We start from the raw sequence: 17,786 nt of genomic DNA on the forward strand, positions 1-17,786 counted from the left end.
AGACTGGAAGATCCCAGCTGCAGAACGGCCGGAAAAAACCCGTCCATAAATCTTAACTGCAAGAAATGCTGGAAGGTGAGGATTACAAATGAGTGATCATATGATGATTTGATGGTCAGTCACCGTGGGATGAGTTGCTTTTTTACCCCTTCAATTTTAAAAATATACCCTAGTATATTTATTTTCAGGATGTGTAATCAAGGAGTCAATTGATCTGAGTGAATCTTTAAAAGGTATAATGTGATACAGTAACTGAAATAACTCATCTGAATTATCCATTAGCAGCTCTATTCAGGATATTTGATGCCCCGCAATTTCTGGTAGGGTATATTTATGGATTGCTGCCCAGTAAATTTGGGGACATTAAATCTGGTGTGACATGCCCTTTACTGGATTTCAGGAAGGCTCGCTTTCACTGACGAGCTCCAGTGCATGTTTTTTTTCCTCAAATCATTACAACTCTTATAATGCACATCTGTACAGTGTCTGCTCTTATATATCTGCTCCTGTACCACAGTTGTAAATTCTAACTTCAACATTTAGGAAATGCTTTGGAGAAGAAGGGCGGCAAGGAGTTTACAGAGGCTGTTAACGAACTGCGCAAGAAGAATGGTCCCTTAGATACAGCAGGAGGTATAATCACTTAATGCTCTTTTGTGTAGAAAATACATTTCTTTGTCATTCAAAAAAAATTCCATTCAATGAAATTCCATTATGTGTAAGAAATGCACCTTGCTACATGGTATTGTCTATGTGCTCTTCCCAAAGGCAGGTCCCTGGTTCATTGTCTGCTGATGCTTCAGCCTTCACAGTTTCTGTCAGAGGTGGTTTGCCATTGCCTTCTACTCTCAGGGGAGTAGGAAGGTCTCAAGCCTACCTCAGTCGGAACAAGGAGTGGATCCACGCTGATGGTATCATTCTGAACTCCACATTCTCCATCTAACCAACTGAGATACTCGAGGCAAAATATAAACTGACCTGTGACTGGTGGCAGCATTTGTGTGAGGATGTTGATAATTGAACAGGATTTTACAGCATCAAAATAGTTCAACTGCCTGTTACTGGGCGTAGGTGGAACCTTGCTTGTTGAGCTAACTGCTTGGAGTGAGCAGGAGCAGCCCACCGATAACACCTCCATTCTTCTCTTCCACCTTGGAAGTTCCACTGCAAGGTGATGTTAGAATTGAGATCTCAGCAATTTGGGTATTACAGACGTGGTCGCATATTCTCCCACCCTACGACATCACACATTGGTGCTGCAGTTTGTAGCATTTTGTCACAAAAATATTATCTCTTCAATGAACTAATTCTTGTCACCATATTTAATGGTTAAGTATTATACAATTTACATTATTTTAATCTACGTCCACTCTTCAGTTTCAAATATGCACGATTCTCATAAATGCAAACTAAATCAAAATAAATTAGGATTTGCATTCTTTGGTCATCCTCAATTTCCCCTTTCTTTAAGCTGCTGGTTCAGGCTGGAGTACAGCACTCGCAGTGTTCGAGTGTCTTGTCTAAATGACTTCTTCACGTGCAGAGCTAGATAGTGAATTTGATCAGCTTTTTGACTGCTGGCTGAGAGAAATCCTACTCCTACACAGCACCCATGTATGCATGCTTTCTCACAGTGGTGAGGCACTTCAAGCTCGGCTATCTTGTCATGCCTTCTCTGTAACATGAGGGCAGTGAAGCCATTTGCAATATCCACACAGCTATCTCAAGACACAAAGAATGATGTGGCGATGCCGGCGTTGGACTGGGGTGAGCACAGTAAGAAGTCTTACAACACCAGGTTTAAGTCCAGCAGGTTTGTTTCAAACACTTGCTTTCGGAGCACTGCTCCTTCCTCATTCACCTGATGTTGTAAGACTTCTTACTACGACACAAAGAATGAAAGCTGAGACCACCTGGTATCCGAGGATCCCACTATGTGCATGTATCCACCAGTCCCTGCAATTTTTATTCACTGTGCCTTATGTCTGGGAAAGCCAGACTGAGAAGGAGGATGTAGTAATTTGATTTAAAAATGATAGCGTTTCTGTTTAAATATATTCCATGATTCTTGTTTGGCAGCTGTGCTCAGTTCAGGCCATGGGCTGCCGGCCAAATTCGTTATCCATTGCAACAGCCCTGGCTGGGGGTCAGACAAGTGTGAGGAACTCCTGGAGAAAACCGTGAAGAACTGTCTGGCACTGGCTGATGAGAAGAAGCTGAAATCTATTGCCTTTCCTTCAATTGGTAGCGGCAGGTATGGGGCGTGACTTCATCCCTCAGAATGCAAAGCTGTGCTATTTAAAAAGAGGAAAATGCTTATGGATATGCCTATAAAATATAATTTTAAAAATAACATTCAAGTATTGCTAAAATCTGTATATCTGCTTGTTACTAATATAACACAAATGGTGTGTGCTTGCTTTTCATGTCCATCGTGTCACAATTATAGATTAATTTATTTGTCTTTTCATTGATTGGCCTATGCATATTTCTTATACCAAGGAACTCTTTCCCCAAAAGAAATGTCTGTTTGCTCAGAGTCAGATTATCTGTAGCCTATTGCCTTAAAAGGTTTGAACAATCACACTGAACAACAAAAAGTCACTATTACATCCCAGATAACACTTGACACCACCCTTAATTTCTCTTTTCTATTGATTTCAATGGAAAATAATATTGCGTAGGCATGAAAGTGGGGGGGTGGGGGGAAGTGGGAGGGCCCAATTCACTGTCGCCCATGTTCAACAGCACCAGCCCATGAGAAAATGGACTGCAAAACTGCTCAAAATTACCTAGACACTGGCTGACCAAGCACAAGCTTTGCTCGACGCTTTTGAAGAACCTATGATGGGTAGCTACAGTAAGAAGTCTTCCAACACCAGGTTAAAGTCCAACAGGTTTGTTTTGAATCACTAGTTTTCGCAGCGCAGCTCCTTCCTCAGGTGAATGAAGTGGTGGGTCGCACGAGTATGTACCGTGTACCTGGTGGGGTTGGTGCACGGTACATACTTGTGCGACTAGGCCAACATTGTCTTCCTCATTCGCTGCAGTAAAGGATGTCCCGGGCCGGCATGGTACACTGGCGAGACCATGCAGACGCTGCGGCAACAGATGAACGGACATCGCGTGACAATCGGCAGGCAGGAATGTTACCTTCCAGTCAGAGAACACTTCAGCAGTCAAGGGCATTCAGCTTCTGATCTTCGGGTAACGTTCTCCAAGGCGGCCTTCAGGACATGTGACAACGCAGAATCGCCGAGCAGAAACTGATAGCCAGGTTCTGCACACATGAGTACGGCCTCACCCGGGACCTTGGATTCATGTCGCATTACATTCACCCCCCACCATCTGGCCTGGGTTTGCGAAATCCTACCAACTGTCCTGGCTTGAGACAATTCACACCTCTTTAACCTGTGATTACCCCTCTCTCCAGTCACTCCGTCTGGACCTGGAAAGATTTAATTACCTGCTAAGACATTGACTTTGTCTATATATATGTTTCTGGAACCCACCTCTTCATTCACCTGAGGAAGGAGCAGTGCTCCGAAAGCTAGTGATTCGAAACAAACCTGTTGGACTTTAGTTGTAAGACTTCTTACTGTGCCCACCCCAGTCCAACACCGGCATCTCCACATGATGAGTAGCTAGGCAGTAAAAAGGAAGAAATGCTGTGATTTTCCATTGTTTTATTTTTAGATACATAGCATAGTTTCCGAGAGTTGGTTCCTATTGATCGGCACTTCATAAACAAAAAGAGGTGACAAATGTCCAGCCATGGGAAATCATAAAACATATACAGGAAAGGAAACTAACTACCCCACTGGAGCTATCTATTGCAAGCCCCTACTCCTGTTCCTACTTCATATGTTCTTTCCCAATATCAACTGTGGCAGCAACTTTGATATCATCCAATTGCTGTTCTGATCTTTTAAAAATGCTATTAAAGTCTTTGCATCGTGGTAAAATGTGGTAAAACGCACCTCTTAATGTGCAAATAATTTATCTGCCTTCCCCTTCTTTGATCATCACCTGAAGCCCAAAAAGACTTTGTCCTCTCGTCATTCTATGTTTGCCTTCATGGCAGAGGCAATTTTCTCAGCTGGAAAGGAGAGGCAATGGAGTAACGGCATTCTCATAGAATCCCGTGGAATCCTACAGTGCACAAGGAAGCCATTCGGCCCATTGAGTCTGCACCAACCCTCTGGAGGGGCACCCTACCAAGGGCCAATCGACAAATCTATCCCCATAACCCCACCTATGGCTAATTTAGTGTAGACGATCCATCTAACCTCCACATTTTTGGACTGTAGGGGGAAATCGGAGCACCCGGAGGAATCCCATGCAGACATGAGGAGAACATACAAACTCCACACAGTCACCCGAGGTCAGAATCGAACCTGGGCCTCTGGCACTGTGAGGCAGCAGTGCTAACCATTGTGCCACCGTGCTGCCCGAAATCGAACCATAGAATGTTCATGACAGTGCAGTAGCAGGCCATTTGGCCCTTTGAGTCTGCACGGACCCTCTGAAAGAACACCCCACTGAGGCCCGCTCCCCTGCCCTAGCCCCGTAACCCCACTGAACCTGCACATCCCTGAACACTGAGGGGCAATTTTTGCATAACCAATCCACCTAACCTGCACATCTTTGGAGTGTGGGAGGAGCACCCAGCGGAGGAAATACACACACACATGGGGAGAATGTGCAAACGCCATCCAGAAAGTAACACAAAGCTGGATTAGTAATTCCGAGACTCACAGTAATGCTCTGGTTTGAATCCCGCATGGCAGATGTTGAAAATTTGAATTCAATAAAAAATCTGAAATTAACAGCCGAATGATGACCATGAAACCATTATTGGTGGGCAGCACGGTAGCACAGTAGTTAGCACAATTGCTTCACAGCGCCAGGGTCCCAGGTTCGATTCCTGGCTTGGGTCATTGTCTGTGTGGACACGTTCTACCCCTGTCTGCGTGGGTTTCCTCCAGTGTGCTCCGGTTTCCTCCCACGGGCCAAAGATGTGCAGGTTAGGTGGATTGGCCGTGATAGATTGCCCTTCGTGTCAAAAAAAAGGTTAGGTGGGGTTACTGGGTTATGGAGATAGGGTGGAGCTGTGGGCTTAAGTAGGGTGCTCTTTCCAAGGGGCGGTGCAGACCGATGGGCCGAATGGCCTCCTTCTTCACTGTAAATTCTATGATTGTCATAAAAACCCATCTAGTTCATTAATGGCCTACATGTGACTCCAGACCCACAACAATGTGGTTGACTCTTAAATGCCCTCAGAGATGGGTAATAAATGCTGGCCCAGCCAATGACACACAAATCCCATGACCAAATAAACAAAAGCAATATTGTGAAGTTAATGCGTATAATCCGCAGTATGTCCGACCTCCAGGACACCCTTCAACAATTTACCATGTCATGTCCTGTCTGCAATATCTGGTCCTCATTAACTTTCTCTTAACTTTGCAATGAAAAAAGATACAATTTTTCAAGCATTCACGTTTCCTGGTTCTTCGCACCTATATACTGTAGTTTGGTCAGAATTCTGCACAATGCAGCCCTGCTAATGGGGCAAATCCTGTGCAAAACAAAAAACTGGATTCACGCCGGTGAGATTTCAGAACCCGATCTTCCATGGACCCCTCTCCGATGACGCAGTCAGGTTCACGAATCTGATTAGCGTAGATTCTAATATATTTAAATATAATTAGCGGGCTTAATGCTGCTACTTCCACCCTCAATTTATCGTCCCACTCAGCCCGCCACACTGGCGCATATCACTACTGGTTTTCAAAAACGAAAACCAGTCATGATGACCACGGTAGGGCGCACAGGTAAGTATAAACCCCGGGCAGTGAGGGCCATGTCTGTCCCTGCATTACAACCCCAAGGGGGTCGGAAAACGAGTGCAATTCATCTCCGGTGGGAGAACATCCCCACTATACTTTGGGGAAAAAAACAAAATGAAAAATATTTACCCTAGAAGTTAGAGTAAGGAGGCGGTTTGAATTTGATCGACACCAGGAACACAAAACGTGTTTTTTACTTAATTTTACTTAAAATTTGTTTCATAATTTTCCAATGGCACTGACATTTATTTGGCTCAAAAATGGATTATGCACTGTTCTCAGAAAATCACTAGAATTCATTGTAATTTAGTATATATTTTGTAGTTTTTAATTTGCATCAACAAAAGACAAAAAAATGATTGCTCGTAGTCCAATGTTGCTGGATCACCTTCCACTGAAGTTCACAAAATGACAATTGAAATACTTTTGTGGAAACTCAGTTCAGTGTTTAGTGCTGGAAGATGTATCCATTTTGGTTCCCTCTTGTAGATCATGTGGATGAGGCAAATTCTCTGCGTAGTGCAAAGAAGACGCTCAATGGCTTGAATGCCAATCCACATTCCACATTTTGTATGTACCCAAATAGAACAGTGCTAACCAATTGTTAATTCCTTCACAGAAATGGGTTTCCCAAGCAGAGTGCCGCACAGCTGATCCTGAAGGCCATTTCCAGCTACTTTGTCTCTACAATGTCATCCTCAATCAAAACGGTCTACTTTGTTCTTTTTGATAGTGAAAGTATAGGGATTTATGTCCAGGAGATGGCAAAGCTGGACGCTAATTAAAGCCAGCGGCAGCACGTGAAGAATTCCTTGATGTCGTGATGCACCCCACTTTTTTTAGTAAAGTTATTAAAATGGCAAAGGGCAGGCAATTCAAAGGAATCTTTTACTTAAAATTTGTTTCATAATTTTCCAATGGCACTGACATTTATTTGGCTCAAAAACGGATTATGCACTGTTCTCAGAAAATCACTAGAATTCATTGTAATTTAGTATATATTTTGTAGTTTTTAATTTGCATCAACAAAAGACAAAAAAATGATTGCTCGTAGTCCAATGTTGCCAGTGTGGAAATTTTTAAATCTTAACTGGGAGCGATGAGAGGTACATTTTGTAACTCTGTTGTGGTACATGGATGTGCACCAAAGTAACTCATTGAAAACACATGGTGCTACAATACTGTATTTTGTTTACATTGCAACTGATCACCACAATTGGTTGTAAAGAGTTATGATGAAATAGAGTTTGTCATTTGTTTATTAAACTGTTGGACTGTGGTGGCACATCTGTCTTTTACATATACATGATGGTGTCTTTGTTTTGTTGAAAATTAACCATGGGACGCGACTGCGAAGGTGGTCCACATGCCTGTTGTCTCGCGGCCCTGCGTACCTTATAGAAGACTGGTCCCATCTGGGCTCGTATCATGCCTTGAGCCCATGCAGCTCCACAGTCAAAATTTCTGATGTATTCCGAGTTGCCCAGCGAAAATTGGCGTTAGGGTGTATGCCTGGCTGTGTCCACTTCGGACCGATCCTGCCCACAGCGGACCTTCCCATCAATGTCCTGGATCACCAAACTCAACCCAGTGCGAAGGTGGCACACAATAAGCATTTCCGATGGTACAACCCTTGTCGTGGCTTGTGGTGTAGTCCGGTAATAAAAAACAAAATGGGCCAAATGCATCTCAAGGGAGCCCATAGTCTGTTTCTGCATTCCTTGTTTAAAAGTTTGGACCGTCTGCTCAGCCAAACCGTTCAATGCCGGGTGTTACAGAGTAGTGTGCACATGATGCATCCAATTTGTATGCATAAAAGAGCGGAATTCAGTGCTGGTAAACACCATTGATGGAAACGAGGACCACTGGCGTGCCGCGCAGGCTAAACGTTTGCCGAAGCCGCTCAATCGTGGCCGTTGCCTGAATCCAGTGCATCTCCATCCAATTGGAGTGAACGTCAACTATTACCAGGAACATCGACCCCTGGAACGACCCAGCGAAGTCTATGTGAAGGCGACCCAGCCATTCCCATGGGTGGAGGGGCGCTGCCAGAGGAAGTCTCTGGTGTTCCTGGCACTGGGAGCACTGCTGGGCTAACCGTTCAAGGTCAGCGTCACTCCTGGGCCACCAAGTGTAGCTGTGGGCCAACATCTTCATCTTCCAAAGCCCCAGGTGTCCTTGTGGAATTCCTGTAGAAGTGGGCCACGTCCTTTTTCGGGACCACAACACGTGACTCCCAAAGGATGACGCCATCCTCCACGTTAAGTTCCACAATTTTAATAGTAAAATAACCTCAGGTCATCCGGCAAGGTACGGTGTTGAGCCCCATACAAAATGATATGGCGGACACTGGACAACTGCGGGTCCGTCTGGGTCCAGGTTCAAACTCAGGTCGTCGCGACGGGCAATGAGTCCACAAAATGTAGGGCGGTTATGACTTTGCCGTCGGAAGCAGGTGTCGGTGGCATGGTCAGAAGGAGGAGGTAACTTAATGATTCCACGTGGGAAGTCCTCCCCCCCCCCCCCCCCCCCCCCCCGGGGGCAGGTCTCCAATGCACACTCATAGGCTGCCAGCAGTGGGGCCCAATGTTGAATCCATGCAGAAGCGACAGAAGCAATTGCCCTGTCTTCCTTAAACAGTCCTATCATGGGCTTGTGGTCCATTAGTACTGTACACTCGTCGCCAAGAACGTACTGGTGGAACCTCTTGACCACGAACACCACGGTCAGCCCCTTTTCAATTTGGACTTAGTTCCGCTTATTTGGAGTATGATGTGGATCAGTGCCACTTTCGGTGACGCAATGCAGTTCAACTGCTGGGAGTGGTCGACCTCCTTGTCCAAGTAAGATGTCCGGTCACGGAGAGGGCGGTCGTGCCTGATGGGACAGTGGGGGGGGGGGGTCTTTCGGGCGTCTGTCGGCCCGGTCTCGGCGGGCAGACGGATACCGGTGTTCCCGCTCCTGGTCTTCTGAGTTGGGGGAGACTGGCTGTCAAGCCTTTGGGTCCCTCCAACGGCGGTCTGACTCTTGGTGGTAGCGACCCCAAGGTGGGGACATGCATCCTCGGGTCGTGGAAATGGTGCATGGCACATGGTCAGGCATCCCAAACTCAGAACCCTTGGAGCTCCTGCACCCCTTGCTCCGTGCTTTCACGGGATATGGCAATCCCAACCACTCTCTGCCAGTTCAAATGCATTTCGGCCAGGAATTTCCATTGAGTAGCCTCGTTGCTGGTTCCCACAAACCAATCGGTCCCATAATGCTTTGTTTAAAGTCACACCGAACTCTCAAATTTCTGTGAATGTTCGCAGCGGGTCAGGGTTATGGACTCACTCTGACTTTGGGTAACTGTGGAATTGAGAACAGCGGATTATTATGGGCGGCTTGGATTTGAAGTGCTCCTCTACCAAAGCCACTAAGGCAGTGGAAAACCATGGGCAGGTTTCTCCGTTTCTGAGATAATTGTTGACCCAACGCAGAATCCATGGACTTTTACAACAGAAATCCAGCGCCGCACCTGGAACAATTCGGCTACCATTGAGGGGCCAGCACCGGCACCATGTGGAACACACTCGATTCCAGTGAAAAATGGTGCAGGATACGCCGGGTCCATGATCGACACTCGGGAGGCTGACAAGCTTCAGCCTCACATACACATTACACTTCCTACACACACTTATCAAAGCCAAAAAGATGGCACTGGTTGTGCTGGAGCACGTCCATACAGCTGCTGCGTCGTCTGGGGCCAGAGTGCACTTAGGGGGGTACCCTAAGTGCACTCTGTGAACTTAGTGAAGCGCAGCAGGTTCTTTCTATGTTTAGGTAAGTGACTTTTAGAGAAGGCCCCTGTCGGGTCAGTGAGCTTCAAAGTGATAGCGCTGACCTCAAATCACATTGCAACAAGATTGCCAGCAATATTAGCCTGCTCTACAACCTTCCTGTGTAGCTAAGCAGTGTGCATGTTACCGTCTTCACCAATATGCCATCTGGGCCGGCTCTAGGCAGACATGTGCATGCATCATTTTATCATTTTCCTCCCCTGTACCCAAATAACAGACAACACTGAGGCCAATTGCATGCTTCTGCTTTTTGAATTCTTTGACACACAATCATGCTCTGTTCTATGTGTCACATTCAAATACCCTTAATGGTCAAATAACTCATTTCCTACTCCATAAGTGGTGATGTAGATTTTTCATTGCTACACTTGCTGTGTGAACTCAGTTCTGAAGGAAGGTCACAGATCTGAAATGTTGACCCGAATCTTGTGCCCTAACCAATGGTGAGCCTGTAGGTGGGAAGGAAGAATGGTGGTGTACTTGAGTCCCGTCACCTTCCTCCACCTCTACCTGAATAAAGGTCAGGGCGGGTTGGTCCTTTGTCGGCCAATTGCCTCTAATTGAGGCCATTAAGTGGCCAATTAATGCCCATTAAAGGGCCTGACCCTGCCACCGCTGGTAGTAACCTAGCTGCAGGCACATCTGACACCATGCAGCCTGCAGAATTGGTAAAACTGTAGCCTGTTTGGCCCAATCAATCAGTTTTGGTTCCATCAGGGTCACTCCGCTCATGACCTCGTTACAGCCTGTAGCGCACAACGACTTACGAGAGAGACGAGTAGTGATGGAGTCGATGAGGCTTTATTAAGCGAGACTTGTCCCCAGCAGTTCAGCAACAGAATGAAGCAGCGGGGAGAAGCTCGGGTTCTTATACTCCGCCTTCAGGGCGGAGCCAGGAGTCAACAGCCAACCAGGACCCGTGATCTGTCAGCCAATAGCATCATGGCTTCACAGTCCCACATGACCCCTAATACATACCACCACATTCACCCCTTGTTAAAAAAGAACCCGGCGGGGTGGTGGTTCGCATGGTGGAAGGGTTTACAAGGCTGGTCCTGGGAGGAAAATTACGGGCATGTTACTACAGTTTTAGCCCTACACTGGGCTATGTACAAGGTTTGTGAAACTATTTACAATATTAGTAAGAGAAAAAATTTTTTTTTTGTTACAATCCAACAACATTCTTGGTGTCACGCCGATGCCACGAGTCGATCGGGCGGTCTGGTCTTCCTTGTCGATCGCCTCAGCCCCGGTGGTGGTGCAGGTGCTTGTTCAGGCATTGTCGTCTCCGGGAGCGTTTCGGTGTTCGTTCCTGTTTCACTCCTGGGCGGGCACGGGAGGAGGACCGATCCTCCCGGGAAGGGGGCGGTCGCAGGGTGTGCCGGTGGTAGGGAGGGGATGATCGGTGTCGGGGGGATGTGTGTTGCCGGCGGGCGCCAGGTCCCGCAGGGAGACCGTGTCCTGTCGGCCGTCGGGGTACGCCACGTAGGCGTACTGCGTGTTCGCGTGGAGAAGGTGAAGCCTCTCGACCAACGGGTCCGATTTGTGCGCCCGCACATGCTTCCGGAGCAAGATGGGTCCTGGGGCCGCCAGCCAGGTCGGCAGCAACGTTCCGGAGGAGGACTTTCTGGGGAAGACAAGGAGGCGCTCATGAGGCGTTTGGTTAGTGGTGGTACACAGCAGCGACCGGCCAGGTAATGCCTCCAATGTCGCACAGCTTCCACTATGGCTTGGGCTTCCTTTTCCACTGAGGAGTGGCGGATTTCTGAGGCGTGGAGGGTTCGGGAGAAAAAGGCCACGGTTAAGGGTGGCCGCCAGAGCTTTGATGCGGCTGAAGGCCTGGCGAGCCTCTGTCGACAGGGGGAAGGTGGTGGTCTGTATTAGCGGGCTGGCCTTGTCTGCATACTGGGGGACCCACTGGGCGTAATATGAAAAGAACCCCAGGCAACGTTTCAGGGCTTTGTAGCAGTGGGGGAGGGGAAATTCCATAAGGGGGCGCATGCGTTCGGGGTCGGGGCCTATCATCCCATTGCGCACTACGTATCCCAGGATGGCCAACCGGTTTGTGCTAAAAACGCACTTGTCCTCGTTGTATGTGAGGTTCAAGGCGTCAGCAGTCTGGAGGAATTTTTGGAGGTTGGCGTCGTGGTCCTGCTGATCGTGGCCGCAGATGGTTACGTTGTCGAGATACGGGAACGTGGCCTGCAACCCGTGCTGGTCAACCATTCGGTCCATCTCCCGTTGGAAGACCGAGACCCCGTTCATGACACCAAATGGGACCCTTAGGAAGTGGTATAGACGCCCGTCTGCCTCGAAGGCTGTGTACTTGCGGTCACCTGGGCGGATGGGGAGCTGGTGGTAGGCGGACTTGAGGTCCACGGTGGAGAAGACCTTATACTGAGCAATCCGATTTACCATGTCGGATATGCGGGGGAGAGGGTACGCATCTAGCTGTGTGTACCTGTTGATGGTCTGGCTATAGTCTATGACCACCCTTTGCTTCTCCCCGGTCTTTACTACTACCACCTGGGCTCTCCAGGGACTATTGCTAGCCTGGATTATGCCTTCCTTCAGCAACCGCTGGACTTCAGACCGAATAAATATCCGGTCCTGGGCGCTGTACCGTCTGCTCCTAGTGGCGACGGGTTTGCAATCCGGGGTGAGGTTTGCAAACAAGGACGGCGGTTCAACCTTGAGAGTTGCGAGGCCGCAGATAGTGAGTGGAGGTATTGGGCCGCCGAATTGAAATGTTAGGCTCTGCAGGTTACACTGGAAATCTAATCCCAGTAATGTGGGCGCGCAGAGTTGGGGAAGGACGTTGAGCCTGTAGTTTTTAAACTCCCTCCCTTGCACCGTTAGGTTCCCGATGCAGAACCCTTTGATCTCTACGGAGTGGGATCCTGCAGCTAGGGAAATCTTTTGCGTACTTGGATGGATGGTCAGAAAACAGCGTCTTACCGTGTCTGGGTGAATGAAACTTTCGGTGCTCCCAGAGTCGATCAAGCATGATGTCTCGTGTCCATTGATCAGCACCGTTGTTGTCGTCGTCTGGAGCGTCCGGGGCCGTGATTGATCCAGAGTCACCGAAGCCAGTCGTGGTCGTAGTGTCGCGGCGTCTTCTTCGGATCCCGTGGAGCCGTCGATGCTGGGGTGCTTTGTTGTCATCCAAGATGGCGGCGTCCATGAATCGCACGCAGCCGGGGGTGGACAAAATGGCCAGGCCCATGGATCGCACGTGGTCGGGGGTGGACAAAATGGCCGCCCCCATGAATCGCACGTGGCTGGGGGGGTCACAAGATGGCGGCGCCCATCCTCCCCTCGTGGTGCCCGGGACCCAAAATGGTGGCGCCCGCGGGTCGCACATGGGGCGCTGGGGGGGGTTGGGGAGCGTTTGGGCTATGCTGGGCTCGTTCATCTCCGGGGATTGCGGCGACCCCCCGGGACCGGCACACAGCCGCGTAATGGCCCTTCTTGCCGCAGCTTTTACAAATAGCTGCGCGGGCCGGGCAGCGCTGCCGGGGGTGTTTCGCTTGCCCGCAGAAATAGCAGCGGGCCCCCCGGGATGGTCTGGCGCTTTAACCGCGCAAGCCTGAGAGGGAGGGGGGGGGTTTGTCGCGACGGGGGTCCACGGAGCCCAAGGGGCTGCCGCGCGGTTGCGGCCGTAGGCGCGGGCGTTTTGCGAGGCCACATCTAGGGAAGCTGCAATGGCCCGTACCTCTGAGAGTCCTAGCGACTCTCTAAAAGTCTTTGGCGGATTTGGGGAGAGTTCATACCTGCCACAAACGCATCGCGAATTAGCATGTCCGTGTGTTCGATCGCGTTCACCGGCGGGCAGCTGCAGCCCCGTCCCAAAATTAGCAGCGCGGCGTAGAATTCTTCTAGCGATTCTCCGGGACTTTGCCGTCTCGTTGCGAGTTGGTAGCGCGCGTAGACATGGTTCACGGGGCGAACGTAGATGCTCTTCAATGCTGCGAGCGCCGTCGGGAAATCCTCTGCGTCTTCTATGAGAGGGTAAATTTCCGGGCTTACCCTCGAATGCAGGACCTGCATTTTCTGGTCTTCTGTGATGGGGCCGTTCGGAGGTAGCCTTCAAAACATGCTTGCCAGTGTTTAAATACTGCTGCCGAGTTCGCTGCGTGGGGGCTGATCCGCAGGCATTCCGGGGCGATCCGGAGCTCCATAGTCCTTTAAGCTCGCTTAATAAATTGTAGCGCACAATGACTTACGAAAGAGACGAGTAGTGATGAAGTCGATGAGGCTTTATTAAGCGAGACTTGTCCCCAGCAGTTCAGCAACAGAATGAAGCGGCAGGGAGAATCTCGGGTTCTTATACTCCGCCTTCAGGGCGGAGCCAGTAGTCAACAGCCAACCAGTACCCGGGACCTGTCAGCCAATAGCATCATGGCTTCACAGTCCCACATGACTCCTAATACATACCACCACACAGCCTTGGTTCAAACATGGTTAAAAGAGCTGACTGTCAGAGGTGAGGTGAGAGTGATTGCCCTTGACATCAAGGCAGCATTTGACCGAATATGGCATCAAGGTGCCCTAGCTAAACTGGAGTCAATGGGAATCAGGGGAAAAAACTCTCCGCTGGTTGGTGTCATACAGGGGAGGAAAATTATAAAATGATGCATGCACATGTCTGCCTGGAGCCGGCCCAGATGGCATATTGGTGAAGACGGTAACATGCACACTGCTTAGCTACACAGGAAGGTTGTAGAGCAGGCTAATATTGCTGGCACAAAGGAAGATAGTGGTGGTGATTGGAGGTCAATCATCTCAGCTCCAGGACATCACTGCAGGAGTTCCTCAGGGTAGTGTCCTAGGCCCAACCATCTTCAGCTGCTTCATCAATGACCTCCCTTCCATCATAAGGTCAGAAGTGGGGATGTTTGCAGATGACACAATGTTCAGCACCATTCGCGACTCCTCAGATAATGAAGCAGTCCATGTCCAAATGCAGCAAGACCTGGACAATATCCAGGCTTGGGCTGACAAGTGGAAAATTACATTTGCACTACACAAGTGCCAGGCAATGAACATCACCTACCAGCGACTCTAACCACCAGCCCTTGACATTCAATGGCATTACCATCACTGAATCCCCCACTATCAACATCCTGGGGACTCCATTGATCAGAAACTGAACTGGACTAGCCATATTAATACTGTGGCTACCAGAACAGGTCAAAGGCTAGGAATCCTACGGCGAGTAACTCACCTCCTGACCCCCCAAAGCCTGTCCGCCATCTACAAGGCACAAGTCAGGAGTGTGATGGAAAATGGAATACTCTCCACTTTTCTGGATGAGTGCAGCTCCAACAACACTCAAGAAGCTTTACACCATCCAGGACAAGGCAGCCTGCTTGATTGCTCCTCCTTCCACAAACATTCAAATCCTGTAGCACCGACGAACAGTGGCAGCCGTGTACACCATCTACAAGATGCACTTCACTAACTCACCAAGGTTCCTTAGACAGCACCTTCCAAACCCACGAGCACTACCATCTAGAAGGACAAGATTAGCAGATACCTGCAGGTTCCCCTCCAAGTCACTCACCACCCTGCCTTGGAAATTTATCACCGTACCTTCGCTGTCATTGGGACAAAACCCTGGAACTTCCTCCCTAACAACACATTGGGTGTACCTACACCTCAAGGGCTCCAGAAAGCAACTCACCACCACCTTCTGAATGGCGACTAGGAATGGGCAATAAATGCTGACCTCACCAGCACCGCCCACATCCCGTAAATTAATTTGAAAAAAGAGTAACCACTGTCTATCCCACAATTTTGTTTGTAACCAGGTTGGTGTAAGCAGGTTGGTAGATATTATCAGTGTTGTGCTCACAGAATGCTGGTCAAACTAATTTTTGATGAAGCTGGTCGGTTGACCTCTTACAACTGCACTTGAACTTGTCGAGTGACTGTGTGTACAGTACTAAGAGCTACCAGCTTGCCAGTGAATTGGTGAATAGACAAATCTTCGAAACTACTTTTTACCTTAAAATGTCCTTAAAGTTGGCCTTTATTTTAAAACCCCTTTTGGAAAAGCACCATTTCGCAACCGGTTCTTCTGGCTGTCAGGAATTCAGATTCTTCCGGCTGTGGGCTTCCAAATGCAGGATTCTGTAATACATCAAGCTGTCACCAGGTGGCGGTAACATTCCACCATTGTCAAAGCAATAGAAGCAAAATACTACAGATGCTGGAAACCTGAAATAAAAAATAGAAAGTGCTGGAAACTCTCCACTGGATTGGCAGCATTTGTGGAGAGAGAAAAAGAATGTTAACGTTTCTGAGTTCTGACGGTGAGTCATATTCAACTCGAAATGTGAACTCGGGTTCTCTTTCCAGAGATGGGCTAAATTCTCCGCCTCACGAGGCTGGAACTGCGAATCGCGATCGGCCAAAATCGAGGTCAATGAGTGGTCGCCGAAGAAGGGAGCCATGCCCTCCCTGGCGGTGATAACCATGCCCTCCCTGGCGGTGATAACCATGCGCCCGCTCCGGCGGGATCATGCAAAACTGGCATTTACATACATTTAAATGTGGTTAGCAAGTCGGACACAGTATGCTCCGCCTTACCGCTCCGCTCAGGCGGAGGTCTCGTTAGCATGAATTACTATAAATATTTACAAAGGGGAACAGGGGGCCATGGCTGAGGAGGCGGAGCGAGAGGCTAAAAAAACATTGAAAAACCACTGAAAACTGTTGGGCTTGCTGAGGGACGGCTGCCCTAGACGGGGCAGTAACGGGGAGTTACCTGGTGCCAAGTCTGTAGACTTGGGGTGTCCGCCTCAGGATCAGGGCGGCCTGTTTCAGACCGCCATTGCTGCAACCTGTCTTTTTAATAATAACCTCTATTAGTGTCACAAGTAGCTTTATATTAACACTGCAATGAGGTTACCCCTAGTCGCCATATTCGGCGCCTGTTCAGGGACACAGAGCGAGAATTCAGAATGTCCAATTCACCTAACAGCTCGTCTTTCGGGACTTGTGGGAGGAAACCGGAGCACCCGGAGGAAACCCACGCAGACACAGGGAGAACGTGCAGACTCCGCACAGACAGTGACCCAAGCCGGCAATCGAATGCGGGTTCCTGGCGCTGTGAAACAACAGTGCTAACCACTGTGCTACTGTGCCGTAGGTTAATTGGAGGTGTGTGGGTTGATAGCTTCCAACCCAATTCCCGCCTGTGGTATTATCATGACTATTAGCATTGCAAGGGCTAATGTTAAGATGGTCAAGACATATAGTTAGCGTTGTTAGCATACCGAGCGACACGGTTATCAACTGGTCCATCACCTGCTCAGATGTTAATGGGTAGACGACTAAGAACCACTTTACCAGAAATTACCAGTCCTGAAATTGCCAATAAAGAGATACGTGAACGTATCACGGCAACGAAACAGAAGCAACAAGAACTTCGAGAAGGTGACTTTGTGAGAATTCAGAATCCAGGGGGAGGCTGGCAAAACGTTGCAAAAGTTCTGAAAAAAGTAGCACCAAGGTCGTACTTAGTAAAAACAGAACAGGGATCACTGTTCAGGAGAAACAGACGAGCATTGCTGCATATCAAGCATAAGGTTCAACCTCAGCTTTCGAATGTTGTGCCACATGATAACGTGTTTAAGGACATTGCCTTTCCAGATCCTTACTGAGAGCAGCAAGAAGATGTGACAGAGCAATCCAACACCTTGAACATTCCATTGAGATGATTGACGAGAAGAAGACCGCCAGAAAGACTTAATTTGTGATGACTGTATAATGGTACTTTTGCTCATCTAAGTGATGTAACAATTATTACAAATTAATGTACTGTATTCTAGTGAGTCAGTGATAGTTACTAGCTAATAGTCAGAATTACACCTGTAAGGTCAGGGTTAAAGAAAATACCATAACCAATGTTATGATAATTTTCTTTTACAAAGAAAGGGGGATGTGGTATTATCATAACTATCATCAATGCAAGGGTTAATGTAGTGTCAAGAGTAGCCACTTGGGGGAGCTACGGTTACAACTATATAAGGCAGTGATGCTTGACCTTGGGGGAGGAGTGTATGCAGGAGTTAGCTAGTAAAGGTCA

The 17,786-nt window shown here is 48.4% G+C and overlaps 1 protein-coding gene across 4 annotated transcripts in view; it reads left to right on the forward strand.

Moving 5' to 3' along the window:
- The window catches only part of macroh2a1 (macroH2A.1 histone), a 75,651-nt gene extending 68,495 nt beyond the window's left edge, over nt 1–7,156 (forward strand). For all 4 annotated transcript variants that reach the window (XM_072512376.1, XM_072512378.1, XM_072512377.1 and 1 more), the window contains exons 7-9: nt 544–633; nt 2,080–2,254; nt 6,472–7,156. In XM_072512376.1, coding sequence (XP_072368477.1) covers nt 544–633; nt 2,080–2,254; nt 6,472–6,637 — 431 coding nt within the window. In that variant the 3' untranslated portion in view covers nt 6,638–7,156. The remainder of the gene's footprint in view (nt 1–543; nt 634–2,079; nt 2,255–6,471) is intronic.
- Nucleotides 7,157–17,786: the final 10,630 nt, after the last annotated feature.

Source organism: Scyliorhinus torazame, chromosome 7, assembly GCF_047496885.1.
Source record: "Scyliorhinus torazame isolate Kashiwa2021f chromosome 7, sScyTor2.1, whole genome shotgun sequence".
NCBI classification, from domain to species: domain Eukaryota; kingdom Metazoa; phylum Chordata; class Chondrichthyes; order Carcharhiniformes; family Scyliorhinidae; genus Scyliorhinus; species Scyliorhinus torazame.